At 37.9% G+C, this 25,673-nt stretch overlaps 1 protein-coding gene across 1 annotated transcript; it reads left to right on the top strand.

The window, feature by feature from the left end:
* Window positions 1-849: 849 nt before the first annotated feature.
* On the top strand, window positions 850-2,722 carry SMIM30 (small integral membrane protein 30). The gene is made up of 3 exons (XM_054564646.1): window positions 850-880; window positions 1,269-1,363; window positions 1,792-2,722. The coding sequence occupies exon 3, from the start codon at window positions 1,837-1,839 to the stop codon at window positions 2,011-2,013; it is 177 nt and encodes a 58-aa protein (XP_054420621.1). The 5' UTR covers window positions 850-880; window positions 1,269-1,363; window positions 1,792-1,836; the 3' UTR covers window positions 2,014-2,722.
* Window positions 2,723-25,673: the final 22,951 nt, after the last annotated feature.

The following is a 25,673-nucleotide window of genomic DNA, read 5'->3' as shown; positions in this document are numbered from 1 at the left end:
CTGGGGGTATGAAATAATCCGTGAAGTCAGTAAATGAGTTAAGAAGATTCAGTTACTACAAAGGCACAGTAAGGACTTCAGACATTTGACTTCAAGAGATTCAGAATGGATTATAATTTACATATGCAAAAGTTCATTCTTATGATTTAAAAGGAATAATTTTATATTTTTCACAAATATTTGGGGACATTTAGAGTGGTTATCATAAAACCATGATTGAGAAGAAATCACTAAAGCGTACCACATACTGCACTCTTGAATTAATATGGAAACTCAGAACCTGAATCATATGAATGTTCTTACAGCGCTTAAACCATTTCTCCCAAACCTTTGTCTGTTTTCCCCACTACAGTTGGCTTTAACATTTTCCAAAATGTCTTTAAAATATTTTCCCTCCATTAGTTAAAAAGAATTAACAGACTCCTAAGACGTATTTGTTAGATGGTGGCAGTGGATTTCCTTCAAAATCCTGGGAAACCGCTAAAATAAATAAGTAAATAAAAATAAAAGCTTCCTACACAGACGGCTCTACTCGGGTGATGTCTTCCTGCTGTTACTTCAGTAGAAGGAAAAGCCGTACTGTCTTCTTTCGGCAGGGTTAAAAAAAAAAAAAAGTTGCTGTCATTTTTTTGTTGTTGTTCTTACTAGCTTTATTAGGTAGCTTTCGTACAAATACACTAAACCATTTTATCTGTAAAATATTGGGACGTGATAAACCCCGCATTCGCTACTCTTCTAAAGAGCATGGCCATCGCCTCACATCCAGCCGGGGAGGAGCACGCTGGTGCATCCCGGGAGTCCTGGGCCCCGGCGACTGTGGGAAATGTAGTTTAGAGACACCGCCCTCCTCGCCATTCCTGTAATGGCTGCTTCCTGTGAGGTAATGTAGGAACTGTCTTAGAAATGATAGTTGGATTACCACAGTGTATTTGTAAAACGGGGCAAATTTGCATCCTGCCAGGCCATAGCAGGGATTCCTTTTAATATATTTAAAGTCCTAAAACGAACTTGTCTCTCGCTACGATTTTTTTTTCTTTTTCTTTTTCCTGTATGAGCGTCTACTACCAACTTAAGTCTAGTACCCCTGCTTGAACAAACTGTTTTCTCTAGTTATTACCGTTTTCTCTAGTTATTACTCATTCCTCCCTCTTCCGTACCGCCCTCCTAATCTGCACTGGCTATAGCTACCCCCTAAAAATAATAATAATGGTAATAGTGATGATAATGAAGAGTAATATTTAAAGCTTCCCTTTCTCTTCTGATAACAGGCGTTGACACGTGGAACCTCTTAGCTTCAGCATTCTGAGCCCCAGAAAAGGAGTATTTCAAGTAAGATACAAATTATACATACATCGTTTCTTTGGTAAGTCGTACTAATACCCCACAACTTTATAGAATTTTATTTGTGTGAATTTTACCAGATTTGTCTGTATTTCCTGGATGGGAGAAATCCTAAGAAAATGTAATTTTTACTCACTAGGATATTTTAAGTTTTCAAGTGTGTGCCTTGTGCATTTTCTGTTCTTATATTCTGCTATTCAATTTGGTTGATTCTCACGTGTTGGCATTGTAGAGTGTGGAAAAATCGATGGCGTTATGAGAAGGGGAGAATAGCCTCAAATGACCATCTTTAAGTACCTTTCACTTCCCTTAGTTTTTTTTTCTACAGTAAAATGAGGTGTGTCTGAAACTTAACTTTAAAATGTTGTGTAGACTGTCATGTATTCATATTGTACTTTGAAAAGGAAGGAATTTTAATGATTCTTTTTTGTTTCCGTGTTTAATTTCTAGAAACCTTCAGCGCTCAAGATCCAGCTATCCCAAGGTCCCAACATCATGACAGTTTCAGCACAGCTGTTCTTAGTCCTCATTTCACTGCTTTTGGTGCTGCCTGTTGTTGACGCAGTAGAAGCAGGAGATGCAATTGCTTTCTTTTTAGGTGTGGTTCTCTGCATTACAGGCATTTGTGCTTGTTTGGGGGTATATGCACGAAAGAGAAATGGAGAAATATGACTTTGGAGGGCCTCCTGAATTAAACCTTGCCCTGAAAATATTTGAGCTTGAGGTTAAAAACTGAGCTTTGGTGTTTGAAAGTTCCTAACAAACAATGAATAGGGTAATTTTACATTCTTATTTTCCCTATAAATGGGAATAAATTGATATATGTTAAATGGAAAAAAAAGTTATTTTCACAACAAATAATGCACTGAAAAATGCAGCCTATAATTTGTATTTGTTAGTTAAAAAGAGGGTCAAGTAAGTCAGATGGATGAAATTTACATAAGTATTATTTAATAATCTCAGAATTCTCAAAGCAGTGAAATTAGAAGGAAACTTGCCCAGGATTCTAGGAAGTTGCCACTATTACATTGTAATCACTGCCTCCTGCATTGTTGAGGAGTCTTCTCTCTATATTTTTATTAGATTTTTGTTTTGTTATCTCCCAAATTAATACTGTACCTAGATTTTGAATATAGAATATAGCCAGTCAAAACATAAAACTTTTATTTCTTAGGAAGTAAAAGGTTTTGAAAATGTATTCAATGTATCTAACATTGAAATGCAGAAAAAAATAATGTAAAAAAAATACTCTATTGATGTTGAAATAGAGAAGAGATTTAATGTTAAAAGCTTTGTATTAATTGAGTAACTCCCCCATGGTGAGAAATACTATATCAAATATAAACCCATTATGTTGCAAGTTAATGTATGGTGTCTATTTTTTTTTTATTTATTTTAAGCTATTTCTTCTTTGTGTGGACTTTTTATATAAGCTAAGTGAGAAGGGCAGGATGTCTAACCTAACTGATCACACTAGCTTATAAAGTCACAATAAGTGAAAATTGAGAAATGGGCATAATCAAGGTAGGAGAGGAGGAAAATGTAGTAGCCTATACACCAGCCCAATGAGACATACTTTCTCTGACCTTGCTACTTGAAATGTTCTCAAACCAGCATTATCACCTGGGGACTTATTAGAAATGCAGAACCTCAGGCCCAATCCAGACCAATTGGATCAGAATCTGCATTTGATACAGAGCCCAGGCTTATTTTCACATTTAAGTTTTAAGAATACTGCTCTAACCTGCTTGAGGCCAAGAATTGCCCGATACACTGGATAAAACTCAAATTCCCAGGTCCTCTCTACTGTGTTGTAGTCAATGCAGGTTGGGTCTTAGAATTCTGTGTTTAAAAAGGGCCCCCAGTGATTCTTTCAATTCTGTAGATACAACCACCATACTGAGTAAACCAAACTATTTTAGTGTCCTAGTGGAAACAGGCAGTCAAGTTTCTTCCTAACGTAATGCATTATCTAATCTCTAACATCGCATGACATTGGGAACCTTAATTTTGGTCAGAAAACAGGCAGCAGTAACTTAAAATTCTGTTTACAGTGCATTTCTGCAGGTGTGAGCTGAACTGGCTAAGGATGAATGTAGTGGAGGGCTCAAGGAGTGAGGGACAACCACATTATAAAGACATTCGAAAAACTGAATGGATCAGTCTTTGTCATAGCTGTTTTGTTGGGTTTTTTTTTTTTTTACTTTTGTTTTTACCAAGGAAAGCTCTAACATTTTTTTGTTCAGATACATTGGCATTTACACATTGTGTCACCATAGAACTTGATTTTACTTTTTTTTTAAGATGGAAAAAGGTATGCAGCTTGTGGGACAGTTTGTCCTTTCTCTCACAAACTAGTCTGTTGGTACTGATGTAGATAGAGAGGCTGCTGCTTTTTCCTTATATGTCTGAATTTCTCCATTGGCATTGGGAGGAATCAAACCTAAAGTGCATTTTAAATTACAGTGCATTAGTCAGTCACCTTCAGATATTATTTTTAAAATGTTCAAAATAGGACTACAGGCAAACATTCTTTAATGAACATGTATTTCCAGAAGTGCCTTAGAAAGAATTAGAAAACTGCTATTTTCCTATTTTTCCCTTAAAACTAGAGAATTATCATAAGGAGGCATTCAAGAATTTTGATTAATATAATTGGGAATAACTTCTCTATTTTTAGCCTTTTTTCTCACCTGTCTAACTTGTATGTTATGGTTTTGCCTGAAAAGAACAGAAATTCTTAACAGTGGCTCTTAACTTTTGGGGAGTCATCAGATTCTTTGAGATTCTGATAAAAGGTATGCTCATTTTCTGAGAAAAATGCATATACATGCTGGCATTTTTAGATTAATTTTAGGGAGTTAACAGAGCTGAAGTCCATCCAGGAATCTCAAATTACTAATTTCTGCTCTTGTATTTCCTTTTCATGAGGTTTTTTTCCCAATTCTGGAATTTCTTAATTTGCTCTGAGGGATAATACCAGCTATTGGAACAGAGGAAAAACAGGATTGACAAATGTCCCTCAGGTGCCCAGCATAACTTGTAGATGTCCAGTAAATGCTTTGTACATGTTAACTCTGTTGAGCCCAGTTAAAAATGCAGAAAACTAATAGTTGAAATCAACAAGAAATGCTGGTAATAAGCCTGTTCTAATGCCAAAAATCAGTGCATTTCCTACATTGTTTCTCTGGCTGCTTTCAAGACTTTCTTATCACTGCCCTTAGTTTTTAGAAGGTTGGATGTGATGTGTCTTATTTTGGGTTTATCCTGTTGGGGGTTCACTCAGGTTCTTAAACCTTTAGGTTTATGTCTTTCCCAAATTTAAGTAATTTTTAGCAATTTTTTTTTCAAATATTCTTTCAGTATCATTCATTTCTCCTTTTCTTCTGGGACTTCAGTGACCCAGTAGTTAAACCTTTTGTTACAGTCCTACTTGTCCCCAAGGTTTGCTTTCTCTTTCTTTATTTCTTTATGTCTTCTGTTGTTCAGATTGGGTAATTTCTAGTGTTCTATTCTCAGGTTCACTGATTCAGCTATTTTGTTTTTAGTTCTAAAGTTTCTATTTGGCTTTTCTTTGTAACATTTCTTTGCTAAAACTTTCTATTTATTTTATTTGTTCCAAGCATGTTTGTAATTGCTAGTTGAAGCACTTCTATAATGGCTGCTTCCAAATTGTTGTCAGATCATGCTAACATCTCTATCATGTCAGTATTGACATTTTTTATTATATTTTCTAATTCAAGTTGACATCTTCCTTGGTATGATGAGTGATTTCATTGATATCTGGACATTTTGAATATTATATTAAAGACTCCAGGTCTTATATAAGTCTTGTATTTTATCAGGCTTCCTCTCACACCACTCTCCTAGGGGAAGGGAAGATACTGCCTCATTACTGCCAGATAGAGGAGACTTAATTACTGCTCTCCATGGCCCTCCATTGACCCTCAGGGTGGGGTACCTTGTGGTAGTCATGGATGTCCAGACTACCCCACCATGGTCTCTACTGGCCCATGGCCAGGTCTGAACCCATTGGCATTTCTTTGTCACCAGCTTCTCTAGCACCTAATCAGAAGATTATGAGACAAAAAGAAAACCCAGGGAATTTACCACCATGTCTTTCATCTGTTCTTTAGGTCCCAGACGGTCATCAGCCTTCTTTCCACCTTTCAGAATATTTTTATGTTTCAGGATTTTTAGCTGTATTTAGTGGGACAACTAGCAAAAAGGATGTCTACTCCATCTTCCTGGAAGCAGAAGTCTCTGTGCATATTTAAAGGGTGAATTTTCTGGAGAGACAAAACATCAGGTAAATGATCGAGGTATTTCACTCACAGACCTTTGTCCTTTGATCTCCCTCATCTTCCCTCCCCTCTTAACCTATCCAATGTATTGTTTATTTCTGTTTTACCCAATGAGCTCAACTAGTGAGTATGACTAACAATGAAGAGTGCAGGAGAGTAGATGAAGTATGAAAAAATGCACTGTGTTCATAATTTGTCTCAGTATAGAGAGTACAAATGGCAGATCCTTGAAAAACTGATGTGATATAAAATGTACTAACTGAAGGAACCAACCATGTCCAGGAAATCTCAATAGCTACACATCATATGCACCTTTGCCCTCTTAAGCTTCATAAGCTCTGCAGAGGCTTATCAGATATCATTTCCAACCTGAGCTGTAGGAAAAGTTATGCAGCTTCAGAGCCTACAACACATAATGAAGGGGGAATTCTCTGCATAGGAACCATCTCTCTCCCAGAGATTCACATGTCAGTCTCTTTGGTTGTTTCGCAATAGGGATTAAGGGCTAAATTTCTGGAATCCAGCAGACCTAAATAGATAACCAGGCTCCACCACTTCAAATTTCATCTTAGGCAAGTCACTTACCTTTTTAAAAATTTCTATCTCCCTATCTGTTAAATGGGGATAATAATCATATCTACCACATAGATGAGAAATACATAAAATGTGAAATGCTTGGCATGCTCAGTGTTATTGATATTTGGGGCAGCTGGAGCCACAAGCATTAATTTTGTATTTAAAGAGGGCTTCTTTAGAAAAATGTACAATAAATCCCATATTAAATAGTCCATTATCTTTTAATTTTGACATTTTCCCTGAGTCTGTTTTCTTTACCATAGTTTTCCTCCCACCATAGGCTTACAAGTTGCTGAAACTCAAAGACATCCATGAAGAAAAAAAATTGGATTCCCTAAAGTTTCCCCAAGTCTTTTAGTTTGTACCTGAGTCTTTTGGGAGGGGAGGGGGGGGGCGAAGAAAGAAAATGATTGCTTGATTCTATTTTAGTAATTCCTAACATGTTCAATTATGAGTCTTTCCTAAGTGACACAATAAACCTTAACAGCAACTACTCAGTTCATTTAAAAAGATGTACAGAATTTTGTTCTCCCTGTTCAAGAAAATAGCACTTCTGGTCTGTATTCCGCCAGGAAAAAAAGGTAATAACATGGGTTACAGTCAGGATTTGACTACAAGCCTCTCACACTCTCAGTCCCATGGTAACCGCTCTACCTAATAACCTTCCTTGTAATGTGTTTTGCTCTTCTAGTCTAATATAATTTCATCACAGGATGCCATTAACCTAATTAACCTGTTTCTCTGTTGTTACTGACTACTTGCAATAATAGGGGAAAATAGTTAACATTTTTTGAGAACCTTTAAATTTATTAGCTCACTTACTTTTCATACTGCCTTCAAAGTTGTTGAACTTCCCCACAGGTACATAGCAGTCAATGGTGCCATAAGAATTGGAGGTTGGGTCAGTCTGACTCCGAAGCCCAAGATCTTTCCACCTCACCACAATGTCTTAACAGCAACACAAATCACAGGCCTCAGAGTAGTCCAAAGAAAAGAAGTACAAGAAAAACTATGTTCCAAACCACAAAAAGGGAAGAGGGAATGTAAGAGGGAAACTGGGAACAGCTATTTTTTTGGGAAAGTAAAAACTTAACTGAGGTATATGATATATTTTCTCTGCACTGTGGCACATTTCCTTGTTTCCAATAAGGTCCAATTAATTTCTATTAAATTCATAGAGCCATTCTCTACCTCTCCAGCCCTCAACTTGCTCTCTGATCGCCTATATTACATATCATTTAAACCAATTATGTGATAGCATAAAACATACTGCTATTTCTGAGTGTTTATTAATCAGAATCCAAGAAACTTGAGGGCAACTTTTTAATTTTATAGTCTATAATCCAATATGACTACAGTGTCTGTGTTGATAATTATATTGAAATATTATACTTTGGAAAAATTATTTAGAGGTTTTTCAAAAATAGATTATCAACTCCAGGAACCTTAATGTCAGTATGGTCAACAAAATAAATGAAAAGAAAACACCTAGTTTAAATCTTTACAAGAACTTGTTTACAAGTACCACATCTAAAATATTACTAGACTTTAGACACAAATTATTTGTAAAGCACTCACTTCCACGTCACTTTAAAAAAGGAAGAAAAAAAATGAGGTCAACAATTTCCTGAAATCCATAATAGTATTACTAAACTAGAAACCAAGACTTCTGACTTCTGGTTAAAGAACTTTCCATTAAACCAGCAGTTCTCCAAGTACAGTCGCTCATCCTCTGGAGATCCCCAAAAACCTTTCAGATGATCCAAGAGGGTAAAACTATCTTCATAAAAATACTAAGATATTATTTGGCTTTCACTGGGTTGACTTTTGCAGTGGGTCGACTTTTCCTAAAAGCAATGGAAGGGATTAGCCAAAGAACATATATGCATGACACAAAGACACAGACAGTGTGGTGACAGCAGAGAGAAGGGGTGGCAGGGGCTATGTAAAGTGGGCAGAGGGAAGGAAAATGGGGACATCTGTAATAGTGTCAACAATAAAAGTAAAGTTTAAAAAAAAAAGCAATGGTAGGTAAAACTGCTGGCACCTGAGCACAAATCAAAGCAGTGGCACCAAACTGTACTAATTAGTAGTCATCCTATTCTTCCCGACCATGCACTACAGTAGAAAATAAATACCAGTTTCACTGATGAATCTCCTCAATGAAATAGTAAAAATTATTTAATTTATTAAGTCTTGACCCTTGAATACATGTCTTTTTAACATTCTGTATGGGAAGTACACATAAAGCACCCCTTCAGAACACTTAAGTATGATGATCATTTCAAGGGAAAGCACATGTGTGATTGTTTTCCAGAGAACACCATTTCTACTTGAAAAAGATACTACTGTCAGACAAACAAAGGCTCTTCAAATTTGGGTATTTGGCATACAAAATTAAATGAACCTGGTACTACAAATAACAAACAGATATTTGTTGAATATGACAAAATTAAAGCAATCATGTAAAATTAGAAATTTTGGAAAACCTTTACCTAGCCACCATAAGCTTGACAGCTTCCCAATATTTAAGGAATTATCTGATTAGATCAGTAATAATACAATATTAACAAATGGATTTTTATTATGTAATTAAATGTAAAAATATATTTGGAAGATCAGAATAAATCAAGGAACTAATATTTTCTAAATGTCCATGAATGATGTTACAAAATTCAATTCAAAGTCTAAGTTAGGCCAAGGACTTCAATATAACAGACTATATGAAAAGTTCACTGATACGGTCTCAGATTCTACACTGCAAGTATTACTTAAGACACTACCACTTGTCAAATTTTGGTGTAGTATTAAAGAAGAAAATCCACACTTATTTAAAATGCTTTTAAAATTTCCAATTTTCAACTACATATTTGTGTGAGATTAGATTTTCCTCATATATTCAACCAAAACAACATACTACAACAGACTGAATGCAAAAGTATAGATGAAAATCTAACAGTCTTCTATTAAGCCAGACATTAAAATGGTTTACCCAGGTAGCTGAGTTGGTTGGTTAGAGCATGGTCCCAATACATCAAAGTTGAGGGTTCAATCCCTGGTCAGAGCACATACAAAAATCAACCACAGAATGCATCAAAAAATTGGCACAACAAATCTTCCTTTCTCTTTTTATCTCTCTCTCTCCCCCTACCTTTCTCTCTCTAAAATTAGTAATTAAAAATTAATAAAGATAAAATGATTTACAAAAAATGTAAAATTCTTCACTAATTTTTTACTTCAGAAAATAGCTACTTTTCAGAGGAGAGAAGATGGCAGCCAAGTAGGTGGAAGGTCAGTCCACTTCCTCTTGCCCCCAAATTGGATACTTGGCTGATCTTCTGAAAAATAAAATGATCATTCAGAGGAATCTTAGCTGACAATAAGTTTGGAAGTAAAGGAGTAGAGAAGATGCTTCACAATGGGCAGTAAAGAGATTGTATAGGTTGAAGGGGAAGTACCCCAGGCATGGTGCCTGCCACTGCAGAGAACCTCATCAGAGATTGCAGCTCTGCGGCTCCCTCCCCTCCTAGGGCAGAGAACCCCCATACTTGGGCTGGGAGTGACTTGGATACAAAAAGTGGGGGAAATCCAGGTTTAAGACACATACAGCGAGCAGCACACTCATAGCTGCAGCAGCAAACGCCAACCGGGAGAGTGCCCGAGACATAGAGGGATTGTATCTGCACCTGGATCAAGCGGAGACAGGCCACCGTGACTATGAGAGACTCTTGGCTTTTGGAGAGGTGGTGTGTGAGGAAAGCCAGACAGTGACTCAGTGCTGCAGTGGGAGTGCCCAGAGAGACTTTTTAAAAAGGGAACTGAGGCCCACTGGGCAGGCACCCCTGTGCAGCTGCCCTGCCAGCAAAGGGAAAGGACTGAGGGCACAGTTTGCTCCCATAGAGTGCAGCTGGGCAGAGAAATCAGAAGGGTGCACAGGGGGATTTATCAGCCCCAGTGCAACACAGCTGGCAGGGCATAATCTACACGGAGTGGAGAGTTCAGGACTCTGTCTGCTGCGAGTGCAGTCAGCTGGGAACTAGACAGGTAGGAGTTGAGCACCTGAGAGCCCCCTTCCCCTATGTAAACTGAACCTCTGGGAAGGGAAGTATGCACCTAGCCCCCACCTTCTGCAGGACTGTAAGCATCACCAACAGGGAAGCTCTACAGTACAGGCAGGAAGGCTCAGAACCCCCTGCAGTGTGCATATCCATAAGAGAAAGACAGAAAGAAAAAGACCTAAAGGGCTGATTTTAAACTTCTCTCAGGGAGAAAAAATACACTGGTTGCTAGGACTCTATTTCTATCTAGAAATTATAAAAATATAAATAATATGAAATTTGTTTAATATTTGCTTCCTATGGTAGGGAGTGAAGAGGAAGCCTGTACTTTCATTTAGTAATCCCAGACAGACTTTTTATTCTTGGGTGAGAACAGGGCCAAATCAATAACTATGTGTGCAGAATAGCATTTTTAAGTTTTTCCTACTTTTTAGTAACTTCTTATTTCTAAATCATTTCTGTGATTAAATAATATACATCAAACATCTAAATGCAAAACACACCAGAAAAAGATGACTGCTACAAAATACTAAAATGCGGTTTAATATTTCATTGATTGTCATAGCAGAACTACTGTACCCCTTTCATATGTCCAATTAATCTATTATATCTGGGTGATTAAAACTATAAAAATATTAGTTGGCACTTGATATCTGAAATGTAATTATTAATTTTATATACAAGAAGGTTAATTATTTTAAAGGGCTAATCATGTAGCACGAGGTTGACTTGAGATTCAATGAATACCGTATTTCTCAATGTCAATAAAGATAATTATGCTCAGGATAAATGTGCATAAATCACATAACAAAAGAATTTAGAAGTAGGCATGATTACCTTAAACAGAAACTATACCATTTTGTATTTTAGATCATTTGTCAGAACACTCCTTTCATTTTGCCATAAAAATTAGCAAAGTATTTCAATGCCAACTAAAACTATTTTATGGGTCCTGTGATGACATTTGCCTACTTTCACTTGTAATAAACACTTTTGAATTCTTCATCAGTGCAATTTTGAAAGGAAAAAAATTAACTACCAAGTGATTGACCTTGAGCCAATAATTTAACCTCTACAATTTTCACCCATAAAATTATTTGTCAGTAATCTCTAAATGGTTTCTTGGTGATAACATTTTGTAGCTCCATAAAAAGTTTTCCTAATTTTTATAAAAAATAAACAGAACATCTGTAATAGTGTCAACAATAAAAAAGTATTTTGTGTCAAAAGTAGTAATAATAACACCTGTGTTAAAAATATTGTAGTTATCCATTTTCATTCAACAGCACAAGGAGCTGATTTCCCCTTCAAATTCCTCAGTGAAAACTGCTGTCTAATCATTTGGTACATTTTTGGATTTCAATTCATTGAAGCAGGGGCAGCTCATTTTCTGTACTGAACAAGTATGATTACAGATTGTCTGAAGAAAGAATAAGAACAAACTCTAGCCCCGCCACTCCCACTCAGTGCAAACAACTCACACACTAATAGCTATCAGCCTGGCAGTGTCCAGGAACAAGCCACCTGGCAGTTTCATGTGCTCAGTTTTTGTGGCACTACTGGTGAGACTCAGTTAATAGACACCGACTTCTAGGTGGCAAAGACAGATACTTGAAAGGATGCATAGCAACTTCCTCCCACATTCCATATTCAGTTCTCCTCTAAGTACTATAAAATCTACCTCCAAATTTTGCCTACGGTCCACCCACTTATCTCCATCTTCATGGTCCTACCCAAGTTCAGACCACTATTACAAGATCGATGAAATCCATAGCAACCCCTAGCTGGTCTTCACTCCTCACATCTTAACTTTCTGCACTCTTTTGTAAACATAACAACCATAGTGAACTTAAAACACAATCCTGTTACATTTCAGCTCAAACTCTTTAATAGATTTATTGTTTTTTATGAATTCCTTTACAAGCTTTAATATGGTATAATCTACCCTTCTTTCCTCCTCTATTTCTCTAGTCTCACCTACATCAATGAACCTCAACCCACCTTGCACTCTAGTTTTCGGTCATATCAAGTGTTTCACTTCCTAAAAAACACCTACAAAACTTCCTTCCCTCTCTCTGGTTTTTCCCACTTCCCCTGTTTTGCAGGCTTTTTCCTCTGCTTAGCATAGTTTTTCCAAACTCACTTGCCTTATTCCTACCTCCTTAGGCTTAAACAGCACTTCTTTAGTATGACTTCCCTGACCCTTCCTCTCTGAGTTACAGAGCCTACTGTATGCTCACACAGCATTCTTTATATCTTCTATCAGGCACATACCACTCTGTATTTGAATCTCTGTTTAACTATGTCTAGCTCAACCAGCCTTAACACCATCTCAGGACTCAAGATTCTAAGCTCTGAGAGGACAGGGGCTGGCTCACTAATTTGCTGTGTATTCCCAGCTTCTAGCACAATGCCTGGCTTCTAGAAATCTTTCGTAAAGTGAATATTGTATACCCCAAGAAAGAAGATACCTAGTAAAAGGGTCTTAGGTGGCCAACTCAGCTCAAATTTAAAAACAGCAACAACAATAAAGCAAAACAAAAACCAATTAACCAAGCAAACAAATTTAAAAAAAAAAACAAAAACCAAAAAACAGAGCCTCACAGCCATTTCTACACAGGGGCCTTTCATGAAATGCATGAGAAGCCTATACTGAACTACCTACCTCTGTACTGAATTGCCTGCCTGCACTGTGTTTCGGCATCTGAGCCAGCCTTATAAAGGAGTTCTGGAGTCCTGTTTCAACCAACAGGATTTCCCCTGTCCAATTTGAGTTGTGCAGTCATATTCCCATCAGTTTCTTCATTGACCAATTAGATTGACTCCATTCTGACCAATCAGGACAGTAACTTTTGGATCAATCAAACTAATGATTTGGAGTCCTCATTTGCATGAGGATGGGCCAATCAGGGACCAAGGGGGTAGACTTCTGTCTATATAAGTCAGCTCTCCTCTGGCTCTGAGAGCATGCTTTCCCTTCCCACCAAAGGTTGAAGAATGCTAATATGACTTGGGATCTGCACCCTAAACTAAAAACAAGAACCTCCAAATGGAACTCCAAATTGTGATTGGTTTCTTGAGACTGGGACTAGGAAGACAGATGAAAGATAAGGTTTCCAGAAAGTAGGGAGATGTCTGGGGTGGTCAATGGCCCTGGGATGAGGCCTTGCTCCAGCTAGAGAGTTCTATACAGTCCTACTCTGTTCCACCTGCTCCGCTCTGTTCTTGTCCCATGAAATGTCTTTTGTGTTTCAGCTCCAGCCAGGAAAACAGTCTTGGTGAAAAGGGAAAGGACCCTCCCTGAGTCAGAGGGGAGCTGACTTATATAGAGAGAAGTCCCAACCCTTTGCCTCTAATTAGTTTGTCTTAATGCAAATGAGGACTGCAAATCCTCACAGTTTGATTGGATCAAAAAGCAGTGTCTTGATTGGTCAGAATAGACCTGCTCTGATTGGTCAGTGAAGATGCTGATGGGTATATAGGTGCACAGCTCGAATGGGTCAGGGAAAGCTTCAGTTCTATTGGTTGAATTAGGATTCCAGGAACTCCTTTTTAAGGGCTAGCTCAGATGCCCTGAACAGTGCAAGCAAAGAGTTTAGTGCAGGCTTCTCCCTAAGGAGTAGTTTTTATGAGAGTACCCTGTTTAGAAATAGGAGGCCCCAGAACCATGGCACCCAGTGAACAGTTTCAGATCACAATGAAGCATTACCACTCAATCATCCCCTCAAGCAACACACTCAAGACACAGGCTCAGGAAATACAAGAACCCTGCTGAATTAAGTCTTGCACTGCAGGGTGAGCTCATACATAGCCGATCCTCCCCAGTGGTCAGAGGTCAGTGGTCACAGCCAGTCCTTGCAGCTGATAAGCCAGTGGGTAGAGCCTTCCCATTGATGTGCCAATAGCAATTAAAGCTCTACAAGAGGAGGGTGTACACAGCCCACATGGAGGGGTCAGGTGCACCTGGAATGTCCAGCTTGATGATTGGGAAGGAGGTGCCACTGGATCCTACAGAACACCTATTATGTTAGACCACTCTACCAAGCCTGGGAGACATGACAGCTCTACCTAATATATAGACACAAACACAAGGAGGCTGCCAACATGAGATAAAGAAACATGACCTAAATGAAAGAAAAGATTGCAACTCCAGAAACAGAACTACACAAAATGGAGACAAGCAAGCTACTAGATGCAGAGTTCAAAACACTGATTATAAGGTTGCTCAATTAACTTAGTGAGAACATCAATAGTATAAAAAAAAAGGACCACTCAGAAATGAAGGATGGACTAAAATAAAGAATAATTTACAGGGAATCAACAGTAGAATAGATGAAGTGATAATCAAGTTAGAGATCTGGAATATAAGGAAGCAAAAAACACCAAATCAGAAGAGCAAAAAGAAAAATAATATTTTTAAGTGAGGATAGTGTAAGGACAACCTGGGACACCTTAAAGCTCACCAGCATTTGCATCATAGGGTTGCCAGAGCGAGAGGAGAGAGCAAGACATTGAATATCTATTTAAAAAATGATGACATAAAACTTTCCTAACCTGGTGAAGGAAATAAACATACAAGTTTAGGAAGCATGCAGAGTCCCCAACAAAATAAACCAAAAGAGGCCAACACCAGGACACATCATAATTAAAATACAAAAGGTTAAAGACAGAGGGAATGTTAAAAGCAGCATGAGAAAAGAAGTTATTTACAAGAGAGCTCCTATAGGACTGTCAGCTAATATCTCAACAGAAACTTTGCAGACCAGAGGAATTAGCAAGAAATATTTAAAAGTGAAGAGAAATGAGGACCTACAACCAAGATTACTCTACCCAGCAAAGGTGTTATTTAGAATCAAAGATAAAGAGCTTCTCGACAAGAAAACGCTCAAGGGCTTCATCACCATCGAACCAGTATTATAGGATATGTTAAAGGGTCTTCTTTAAGAAAAATAAGGGGGAAAAAAGGATCAAAATTTGAGAATTAAAATGGCATTATATACATATCTATCAACAATTGAATTTAAAAAGAAAAGAAGAGAAGCAAGTAGAACAGGAACAGACTCGGAGATACAGAGAACATATTGATAATTGCCAAATTGGAGGGGGAGAGGGATGGTTGAAAAAGGTGAAGGGATTAAGAAGTACAGGAAAATCAAGATGTCAGAGGACTGAGTGGAAGTCACACTGACCTCCTCACAGGAACAATCTGAAATTACAACTAAATTGAGGAGAAATCACCTGGAACAAACAATTGAGCAATAGCAGGAGAGGAAACTTATAACCATGGATCAGCTTTAGTGCAATCTAACTGGTAAGGAGTGCGGTAGAGACAAGAAGGTGTGTGGGGCACACAGGAGGAAGCATGAGAAGGATATTGAAAGGGCCAGGTGGATCCCCCTGAGAAGAGTGGGGTCTAAACCAAAAGCAGGGATCTCCAGCCTACAGCACCACAGCCCAGAAAGTACACAGAAAACAGACAGCTGAGAAAAGTGGCAGGGTTGCTCTCTGCCAGAGACAGGTGACTGGAGACACAAAAAGCCATTTAAAGGGCCAACGCATAAATTTTAATTTGCAGCCACTAACCCAGGGCTCCCACAAAGGAGGGGGCAGAGTGGGCTAGAGATGCCTGAAGAGAGACTGAGGAAGGGGGCTTTGGGGAAAGAACTGAGAGAGTAGCCAGTGGCATCCTGGTGCTGACTCCTCCCCTATATGAGAGAAGCAATTTTGCTTAGGCAGAGACCACTCTTCTGAGTGTAGCAGATGAGAGGACCCAATAACCTTGCCCCCAGGAGGAACCCTGTCATGACCTGAGCTGTCTAAGTCTGCCTGCTGAGTGCAGAGTGACTAGATTAACAGCTGAAGGAGAGAGCCACAGACAGTAGATTCCTAAAAGTCTCAAACAGACTGCCTAAGGTCAGACAGGGACAACATCTGACATCATCAGAGGCAGATCCAGAAAGTAAAAACAACGGTCTCCAACCATAGAAGTTCACACCACAAAGTCAGGAAATCAAGACAGACCAATTTAAGAAGCAGAAGCAAAAAAGAAGAGTCTCACAAGTAATGGGAAGACAAAGAAACACCCCCTAGTTGAGAGGAAAGGAGGAAACCCCAGAAAGAGAACTAAATGAATTAAAGTCAAGTAAACCATCAGATACTGAGTTCCAAACAACAGTTCTAAGGAATCTCAATGAGCTCAGTGATCTCAGGGAGAATTAAAAAAAAAGAAAAAACTGCAGGGAAACTACAAGGAACTTACTGCAAACTATATCAGCATGAAAAAGGACATAGAAACTATCAATAAGAGACAAGAGGGGGAGAAAAAAGATGGCAGAGTAGTGAAGGGGAGTCACGCTGACCTTTCCCCAAGACCAAACTGGAATTGTGACTAAATAGTGGAGAAATCACCTGGGAAACAATGGAATGATAGAGGGAGCGGAGCCTTGGAGCTGCGGACAGTCAGTGGAATCAACTTTCACATATTCGAATGGGTGAGAAGTGTGGTGGATGCTTGAGAGGGTGGGTTGGGCACCCAGAGTCACCATCAACAGAGGGACACTGAAACACCCACTTGGATCCCCCTGAGAAGAACAGGGTCTGAATCATAAACAGGGACCCCTAGACTATAGCAGCTGAAATTGGGAAAACACACAGACAAAATGCACCATAAAAAGTAGAGGGACACTCTCTGCCAGAGACAAGGGGCTGGAGATGCAGAGACATTTAAAGGGCCAATGCAAAAATTTGCAGTGGCAGCCGCCTTCCTTGATCTCTGGGTAGAGGTGACAGGAGAGTGGCCTGGTGCCTGAGGAAAGAATGGTGAGGAAACTTTGTGAAGAGAACTGAGATGGAGGCCAGTGGAGCCCCGGTCATAACTCACCTCCCACTCTGCAGCTACCATCTTGCTTAGGCATAAGTGAATCAATAAACCTGCCTTTTGTGCACTCCGCACACAACTTCTGCATCTGTAGGCTGGGGGCTGAGGGCACACTGGCTGGAAAAAATAGAGGATCCCTGGCCAAAGGGGACACAGCTGCCTAGAGACCCTCAATGAGAGACTGGAGATGGAGGAGCTGGGGAGAGAACTGGAGGAGTAACTGGAGAGTCCTGGTGCTGACTTCTTCCCCAGTCCACGTTCTCCGTCTTCCTCAGGCAGACTACTCCCCTGAGTGACAGCAGCATATAAGGACATGATAGTCCCGCTATCAGGAGGCACTGCTCTATCCTGTGGTGCCTAAGCATGACAGATGAGGACAGAGTGACCAGGTTGACAATTACAGGAGACAGTCACAGACAGTAGATTTGTGGAAGGCTCAGACAAACGACCCAAGGTCAGAGAGGGAAAACAACTGACATCATCAGAGGCAGACCCAGGAAGAAAAAAAAGAAAAAATAAATAAATAAATAAATAAATAAGGCCAGCCTAAAGCCATAGAAGTTAAATCCACAAAATCAGGAAATCTAGACGGATCAATTGAAGCAGAAGCAAAAAAAAAAAAAAAAAAAAAAAAAAAGACTCTCACAAAACTGCAAAGAAAAAGTAGTTCCCCCCAAAAAAGGAGAAAGGAGAATACCTCACAGACATAGCTAAGTGAAATAGAGGCAAGGGAACTATCAGATACTGAATTCAAAACAATGGCTCTAAGGAAGCTCAATGAGCTCAGCCAGCTCAAAGAGAACTATAAGAAACTGCAGAAAAAATATCAGGATCTTATGGCACACTATATCAACCTGGAAAAGGACATAGAAACTATCAAGAAGACACAAGAGGATATGAAGAATACCATTTCTGAATTGAAGAACACAATAGAAGGAATCCAAAGCAGGCTGGATGAAGTGGAGGATCGAATCAGTGAGATGGAGGACAAGGTAGAAAGAAGCTCCCAGAAAGAACAAGAAATGGAAAAATGGCTCAAAAAGAATGAAGAGGCATTTAGGGAAATGCACGACAACCTGAAACGCAATAATATCCGTAATATAGGGATACCAGAAGGAGAAGAGGAGCAAGGGATAGGGAACCTCCTTGAAAAAGTAATGATGGAAAATTTCCCCAATTTGAGGAGAGAAAGGCTCTCATGGATCCAGGAGGCACAGAGGACCCCACTCAAGAGGGACTCAAAGAGGTCCACTCCAAGACACATCACCATTAAAATGGCAAATGTCAAAGACAAAGAGAGAATCCTCAAGGCAGCAAGGGAGAAGGAGAAAGTAACATCCAGGGGACCCCGATACACCTAGGAGCTGACTTCTCAACAGAAACACTACAAGCCAGAAGGGAATGGCAACAAATATTCCAAGCCATGAAAAGCAAGGGCCTACAACCAAGACTGTTCTACCCAGCAAAGCTCTCAATTAAAATAGAAGGGGAAATACGGAGTTTCCCAGACAAAAGAAGGCTAAAAGCATACATCTCTACCAAACCAGCACTCCAAGATATGCTAAAGGGACTGGTTTAAGAAGATGAAATAAAAGACTGAGAAAGAGAAAAACAAGGTACAAAGAGAAAAAATGAATAAGTTTCTATCAGTAATAACTCTCAATGTAAATGGACTAAATGCCCCAATCGAGAGACATAGGGTAGCTGAATGGATAAGAAATCATGACCTACACATATACTGCCTACAAGAGACCCACCTCAGAGCCAAAGACCTACACAGATTGAAAGTAAAGAGATGGGAAAAAATATTCCAAGAAAATGGGCAAAAGAAAAAGGACAGGGTTGCCATACTTGTATCAGACAAAATAGATTTCAAAACAAAGGCCATAAAAAGAGACCCAGAGGGCCACTTTATAATACTTAAAGGAAGAATCTATCAAGAAGACCTAAACATTGTAAACCTATATGCTCCCAATATAGGAGCCTCCAAGGATATAAGTAAATTGTTGGATGACTTCAAAAAAGATATAGACAGCAACACACTGATAGTAGGGGATTTCAACACCCCACTGTCAAAAATGGACAGAACTTCCACACAAAACACTAACAAAGATATTGTGGTGCTGAATGACACACTGAATCAAATATACTTAACTGACATATATAGAACCTTACATCCCAATAAGAAAAATACACATTCTTTCCAAATGCTCATGGAACTTTTTCAAAGATAGAACACATGATAGGACACAAAGAAAACCTCAGCAAATTCAGGAAAACTAAAATAATATCAAAATTTCTCTCGGATCACAAGGGCTTGAAACTGGAAATCAACCTCAAAGAGAAACTTTAAAAACATGCAAACTCATGGAGACTGAACACTAGACTATTAAACAATGAATGGATCAATAATGAGATAAAAGGAGAAATCAAAAAACCTCTTAAAACAAATGAAAATGAACAGACAACAGTCTAAAACCTATGGGACACAGCAAAGGCGATCCTGAGAACGAAGTTCATAACAATACAGGCTTATCTAGAAAAGATAGAAACATTTCAAATAAAAGACCTAACACTACAACTTCAAGAACTGGAGAAACAACAACCAATAAATCCCAAGGCAAGTAGAAGGAAGGAAATAGTCAAGATTAGAGCAGAACTGAATGACATAGAGACAAAAAGAACAATTCAAAGGATCAACTAATCCAGAAGCTGGTTTTTTGAAACGATAAATAAAATTGACAAGCCCTTAAGCAGACTCATCAAGAAAAAAAGAGAAAGGACCTAAATTAATAATATCAGAAGTGAAAGAGGAGAAATAACAACTGATACCACAGAAATACAAAGGATCGTCAGAAACTACTATGAACAATTATATGCCAAGAAATTAGAATACCTTGATGAAATTGACAAATTTTTAGAAAAGTATAATCTTCCAACACTGAACGAGGAAGAAACAGAAAGCTTGAACAGACCGATAACAGCTGGGGAAATTGAAGAAGTAATCAAGAAACTCCCGGCACACAAAAGCCAAGGGCCGGACAGTTTCACAGGAGAATTTCATAAAACATTTAAGGAAGAGCTAACCCCTGTCCTTCTCAGACTATTCCAAAAAATCCAAGAGGAGGGAAGACTTCCAGACTCTTTTTATGAGGCCAGCATCAACCTAATCCCAAAACCAGATAAAGACCCTACAAAGAGGAAAACTGCAGGCCCATTTCGCTGATGAACATAGATGCTAAAATCCTCAACAAAATATTGGTAAACCGCATCCAGCAATACATTTAAAAGATTAGCCACCACGATCAAGTTAGATTCATCCCAGGGATGCAGGGATGGTTCAAAATATGCAAGTCAATAAACGTAATACATCAATCAATAAAAGAAAAGACAATAACCACATGATCATCTCAATAGACCCAGAAAAAGCATTCAATAAGGTACAGCCCCCATATATGTTCAAAATGTTCAGTAAAATGGGAATAAATAGGGATTCCTCAACGTAATAAAGGCCATATATGAAAAACCTACAGCCAACATCATACTCAATGGGCAAAAACTAAAAGCTTTCCCACGAAGATCAGGAACACGACAAGGATGTCCGCTTTCACCACTTCTTTTCAACATCGTATTGGAAGTCCTAGCCACAGCGGTCAGACATGAAAAAGAAATAAAAGGCATCCAAATAGGAAAGGAGGAAGTAAAGCTATCATTGTTTCCAGATGACATTATAGTGTACATAGAGAACCCTGTAGACTCTACCAAAAAACTCCTCAACCTAACAAGTGAATATGGCAAAACAGCAGGATACAAAGTCAACATTCAGAAATCAAAGGCATTTTTGTACACCAACAATGAAATAGAAGAAGAGGAAATCAGAAAAAAAAATACCATTCGATATAGCAACAAGAAAAATAAAGTACCTAGGAATAAATTTAACCAAGGAGGTAAAAGACCTGTATGCAGAAAACTATACAATGTTAAAGAAAGAAATTAAGGAAGACACAAATGAATGGAAGCATATTCTGTGCTCATGGATTGGAAGAATTAATATCATCAAAATGTCCATACTACCAGAAGCAATTTATAGATTCAACGACATCCATATTAAGATACCAATGATGTATTTCACAGAAATAAAACAGACATTTCAAGAATTTATATGGAACCATAAACGACGCTGAATAACCACAGCAATTTTGAGAAAGAAAAACAAAGTAGCAGGGATCACCATACTGGACATCAAACTCTACTACAAAGCCACTATACTCAAAACAATTTGGTACTGGCACAAGAACAGAACCATAGACCAGTGGAACAGATTAGAAAGCCCAGAAATAAACCCAGGTGTATATGGGCAATGAATATTTTACAAAACGGGCAGAAGCATAAAATGGAGCAAGAATAACCTCCTCAACAAATGGTGTTGGGAGAGCTGGACGGCTACATGCAAAAAATTGAAACGGGATCATCAGCTGACACCATACACAAAAATAAACTCAAGATGGATAAAAGACTTAAATCTAAGTCGCAACACCATAGAAGTCCTAGAGGAGAACATTGGCAGGAAACTCTCAGAAATCCCACGCAGCAATTTTTTCACTGATATGTCTCCTAAAGCAAGGGACAGAAACGAAAGAATAAACAAATGGGACCTCATCAAAACAAGACGCTTCTGCACGGCGAAAGAAAACATCAGCAAAATGAAAAGGGAGCCAACCATATGGGAAAATATATTTGCTAATGATACATCAGATAGAGGTTTGATCTCCAAGATATATAAAGAACTCACTTCAAGAAGACAAATGATCCAATCAAAAAATGGGCAAAGGACCTGGGCAGATGCTTTTCGAAGGAGGAGATACAGAGGGCCCAGAGGCATTTGAAAGGATGCTCAGCATCACTAGCCATCAGAGAAATGCAGATCAAAACCACCATGAGGTATCACCTCACACCGGTCAGAATGGCCATCATAAACAGATCAACAAACAACAGGTGCTGGCGAGGCTGTGGAGAGAAGGGAACCCTAGTCCACTGTTGGTGGGAATGCAGACTGGTGCAGCCATTGCTGAAAGAAGTGTGGAATTTCCTCAAAAAGCTGAAAATGGAACTGCCTTTTGATCCAGTGATTCCCCTGCTGGGACTATACCCTAAGAATCCCAAAATGCCAATTCAAAAAGACCTATGCACCCCAATGTTCATAGCAGTACAATATATAATAGCCAAGTGTTGGAAGCAACCTAAATGTCCATCAGTAGATGATTGGATCAAAAATTATGGTACATTTACACAATGGAATGCTACACAGCACTAAGAGAAAAAGAATTACCACACTTCAGAAAACATAGATGGAATTAGAGAGTATTATGCTAAGCGAAATAAGCCAGGGGGAGAAAGACAAATACTGTGTGATCTCACCTATAAGCGGAACCTAACCCACAAAAGAAAGTTGCAAGGAAAATAAGACCATCAAGAGTGAAAGACAAAAGAAACCAATAGAGACAAGAAGGCAGGAGGAAGGGGTGTGTGGGGAAAAAGGAAGGGAAGGGGCAAGTCAAGGAACATATAGTAAGAACTCATGGACAAAGCCAAATTGGGGAAGGATTGAGGGAGGGAGAGCGGGGAGGAGGGCAGGGGAATGTGATGGCGGAAAGGTGTAGACAAATGTATCTGAAAAAATAAATAAACTTAAAAAAAACACAAGAGGAAATGAAGAATACAGTTTCTGAATGGAAGAACACAGTAGAAAGAATCAAAAGCAAGCTCAATGAAGCAGAGGATCAAATCACTGAGCTGGAGGACAAAGTAGAAAAAAAGCTCCCAGAAAGAGCAAGAAAATGAAAAAAGATTCAAAAAGAATGAAGACACATTTAGGGAAATGCAGGACAACCTGAAACATAATAATATCCATATAATAGGGATAGCAGAAGGAGAAGAGGATAAGGAAAGGATAGAGTACCTGTTTAAAAAAGTAATGAGGGAACATTTCCCTAATTTTAGGAGAGAAAAAGTCACACAAGTCCAGGAAGCACAGAGGGTCCTATTCAAAGGAACCCAAAGAGGCCCACTCCAAGACACATCATCATTAAAATGGCAAATATCAAACACAAACAAAGAATCATAATGGCACTGAGGGAGAAACAAGTAGTAACATATATGGGAGCCCTGACATGGCTAGCAGCTGACTTCTCAACAGAAACACTGCAAGCCAAAGAGGAATAGCAAAAGAATTCCAAGTAATGAAAAGCAAATTCCTGCAACCATGACTGCTCTACCAAGCAAGACTCTCAATTAAAATTCAAGGCAAAAGAAGGAGTTTCCCAGACAAAAGAAGGCTAAAAGAATACACCTCCACCAAACTAGCACTCTAAATATGCTAAAGGGACTGCTTTAAGATGAAGAAAAAGAGTCTATGAATATCCCGTTCCTTTCACAGTTGCCAATACTTGATATTACCAATATTTTTAATACTCATTAATCTGATTGTGACAATGATGTATTGTTTTAATTGTTCCTTTATTATTTGTTGAATCTAAACCTGTTTTTGTATATTTCCTGCCTATTTCTCTTATTTTTAAGAAGTTTTAAATGACTTTTTTGTATTCTTTATCCATTTATTGGTTAAAGGATTGTAGAATTTTTTTCCCTAAAAAAAAAACTATTAACCCTTTTTTGGATGTGTGGCAAATACTTTCCCATTCTATTACTTTTCCTTTAACTTTTCTAATATGTATATTTCTATATAGCCTTAATGTTTAATATAGTCATATATTCAATATTTTACTTTATAGCTTCTGAGTTTGATATTTTACTTCAGGATGAGAAAAATAATAGTTTGTATTTTCTCCTAAAACTCCTTAGATTCTATATATTGATTTTTAACTCACCTGAATATTTATTGTATAATGTGTGAAATAGGGCTCTATATTTGTTTTATTTCAAGTAATAGAGGTCCATGCACCTTATTTGGAGAATAAGCCTTATTTTCCCCATTGATTTTAAATATTAATTTTATCATATATTACATTGTTAGATATATACATTTGTTACTAGAATACTCATTATATTTCATTGATCTACTTGATTATTTCTGTGCTGGTGTCATGTTGGTTTCATTGCCAAAACTTTATAATGGTTTTAAATTTTTTAATATTTTATAACTGACTGACCTTTAAAAAATAAATAAAATCAATCTGCATTTAAAAAAGAAAGAAAGATGGAACTCCTACATTTTATGACAACATGGATGGAACTAGAGAATATTATGCTAAGTGAAATAAGCCAGTTGGTTAAAGAAAAATGCCATATTATCTCACCTATGAGTGGAATGTATTCAGCAAAATAAACTAACCAACAAAATAAATCACAGGTATGGAAACATGGAGCAGACTGTAAGTGACCAGAGGGGATGGGGAAAGAGGGTAATTATGGAAAGGAGGGGAAGGGAATAGACAAAAAATATGTATGAATGACTCATGGACATGGACAACAGAGTTGGAATTGACTGTGGGAGGTGGGGGTAGGTTTGGGGTGGGTGGAGAGGGGCAAAGGAGGAAAAATTGAGACAAGTGTAATAGAATAAATATGACTCAAATTTTTTTTAGAAAGTACAAATTTGTTGTTACAGAATAGTCATGGGAATGTAAAATATAGGGAATATAGTCAATAATATTCTAATAACTATTATCGTCAGATGGATGTGAGATTTATGAGGATGATTACTTAGTGACTTATGTAATGTCTAATCACTGATATGTACACCTGAAACTAATGTATATTGACTATAATTGAAAAAAATTACTTAAAATTTTTTTTAACAAGAGTGAATATTTCTTAATGACTTAGAGTTTCTTTCTGTGGAGGGAAAAATAATTTTTTCCTTCCAATGAAAAATAAATAAATAAATAAACAGGTATGTAAGTAAATGAATGAATGAATGAATGAATGAATTTGAGCCCACTTAGCCATGGGGAGTCTCTTGGTAGATATTTTCTTTCTTAGGGTCCACACATGTGACTGAGGAATGACCCTTCATAAAAGGTTTAATTTTTGCTGTAGAGTCATAAGTTATTAAGGTAAAACTAAAATAGCAATAGTTTTAAAAGCAGAAAAATTGTCTGTTTTGTTTTACATTATTCTTGAACACCCAAGATAAATCATAAACACAATAGACGCTAATAGACACAAATATTAGTGGGCTGTCTCAAGAATGCTTTCTACATTAGAACCCCAAAAGGTTTCAATAACAAAATAAAGTAACCTAATAAATTAATAAATTGTAACTTAATTTTGTAGCTTCACAACAACCAACTGAAATCAAAATAAAATTCATCATAAAAATATAAAATCAAAGCTAGGAAAGTGCACTTCATAATTTTATACTAAAATGACTATTGTCAATTTGTTTATATGTCTCATTTTGCTATAGAATACTGGCATAAAATGGTTGTAAATAGTGGTTTTTTTTAAGTGAATGGCAGTGTTCCTACCACACAGAAGAGTTTCCCCTCAAATCTT

The sequence above is a fragment of the Pteronotus mesoamericanus genome, unplaced genomic scaffold (genome assembly GCF_021234165.1).
Source record: "Pteronotus mesoamericanus isolate MK-2021 breed Mesoamerican mustached bat unplaced genomic scaffold, CSHL_Meso_final scaffold_85, whole genome shotgun sequence".
NCBI lineage: Eukaryota > Metazoa > Chordata > Mammalia > Chiroptera > Mormoopidae > Pteronotus > Pteronotus mesoamericanus.
Note: the sequence above shows the minus strand (reverse complement) of the source record. Positions and strands in the feature narration are given on the sequence as shown.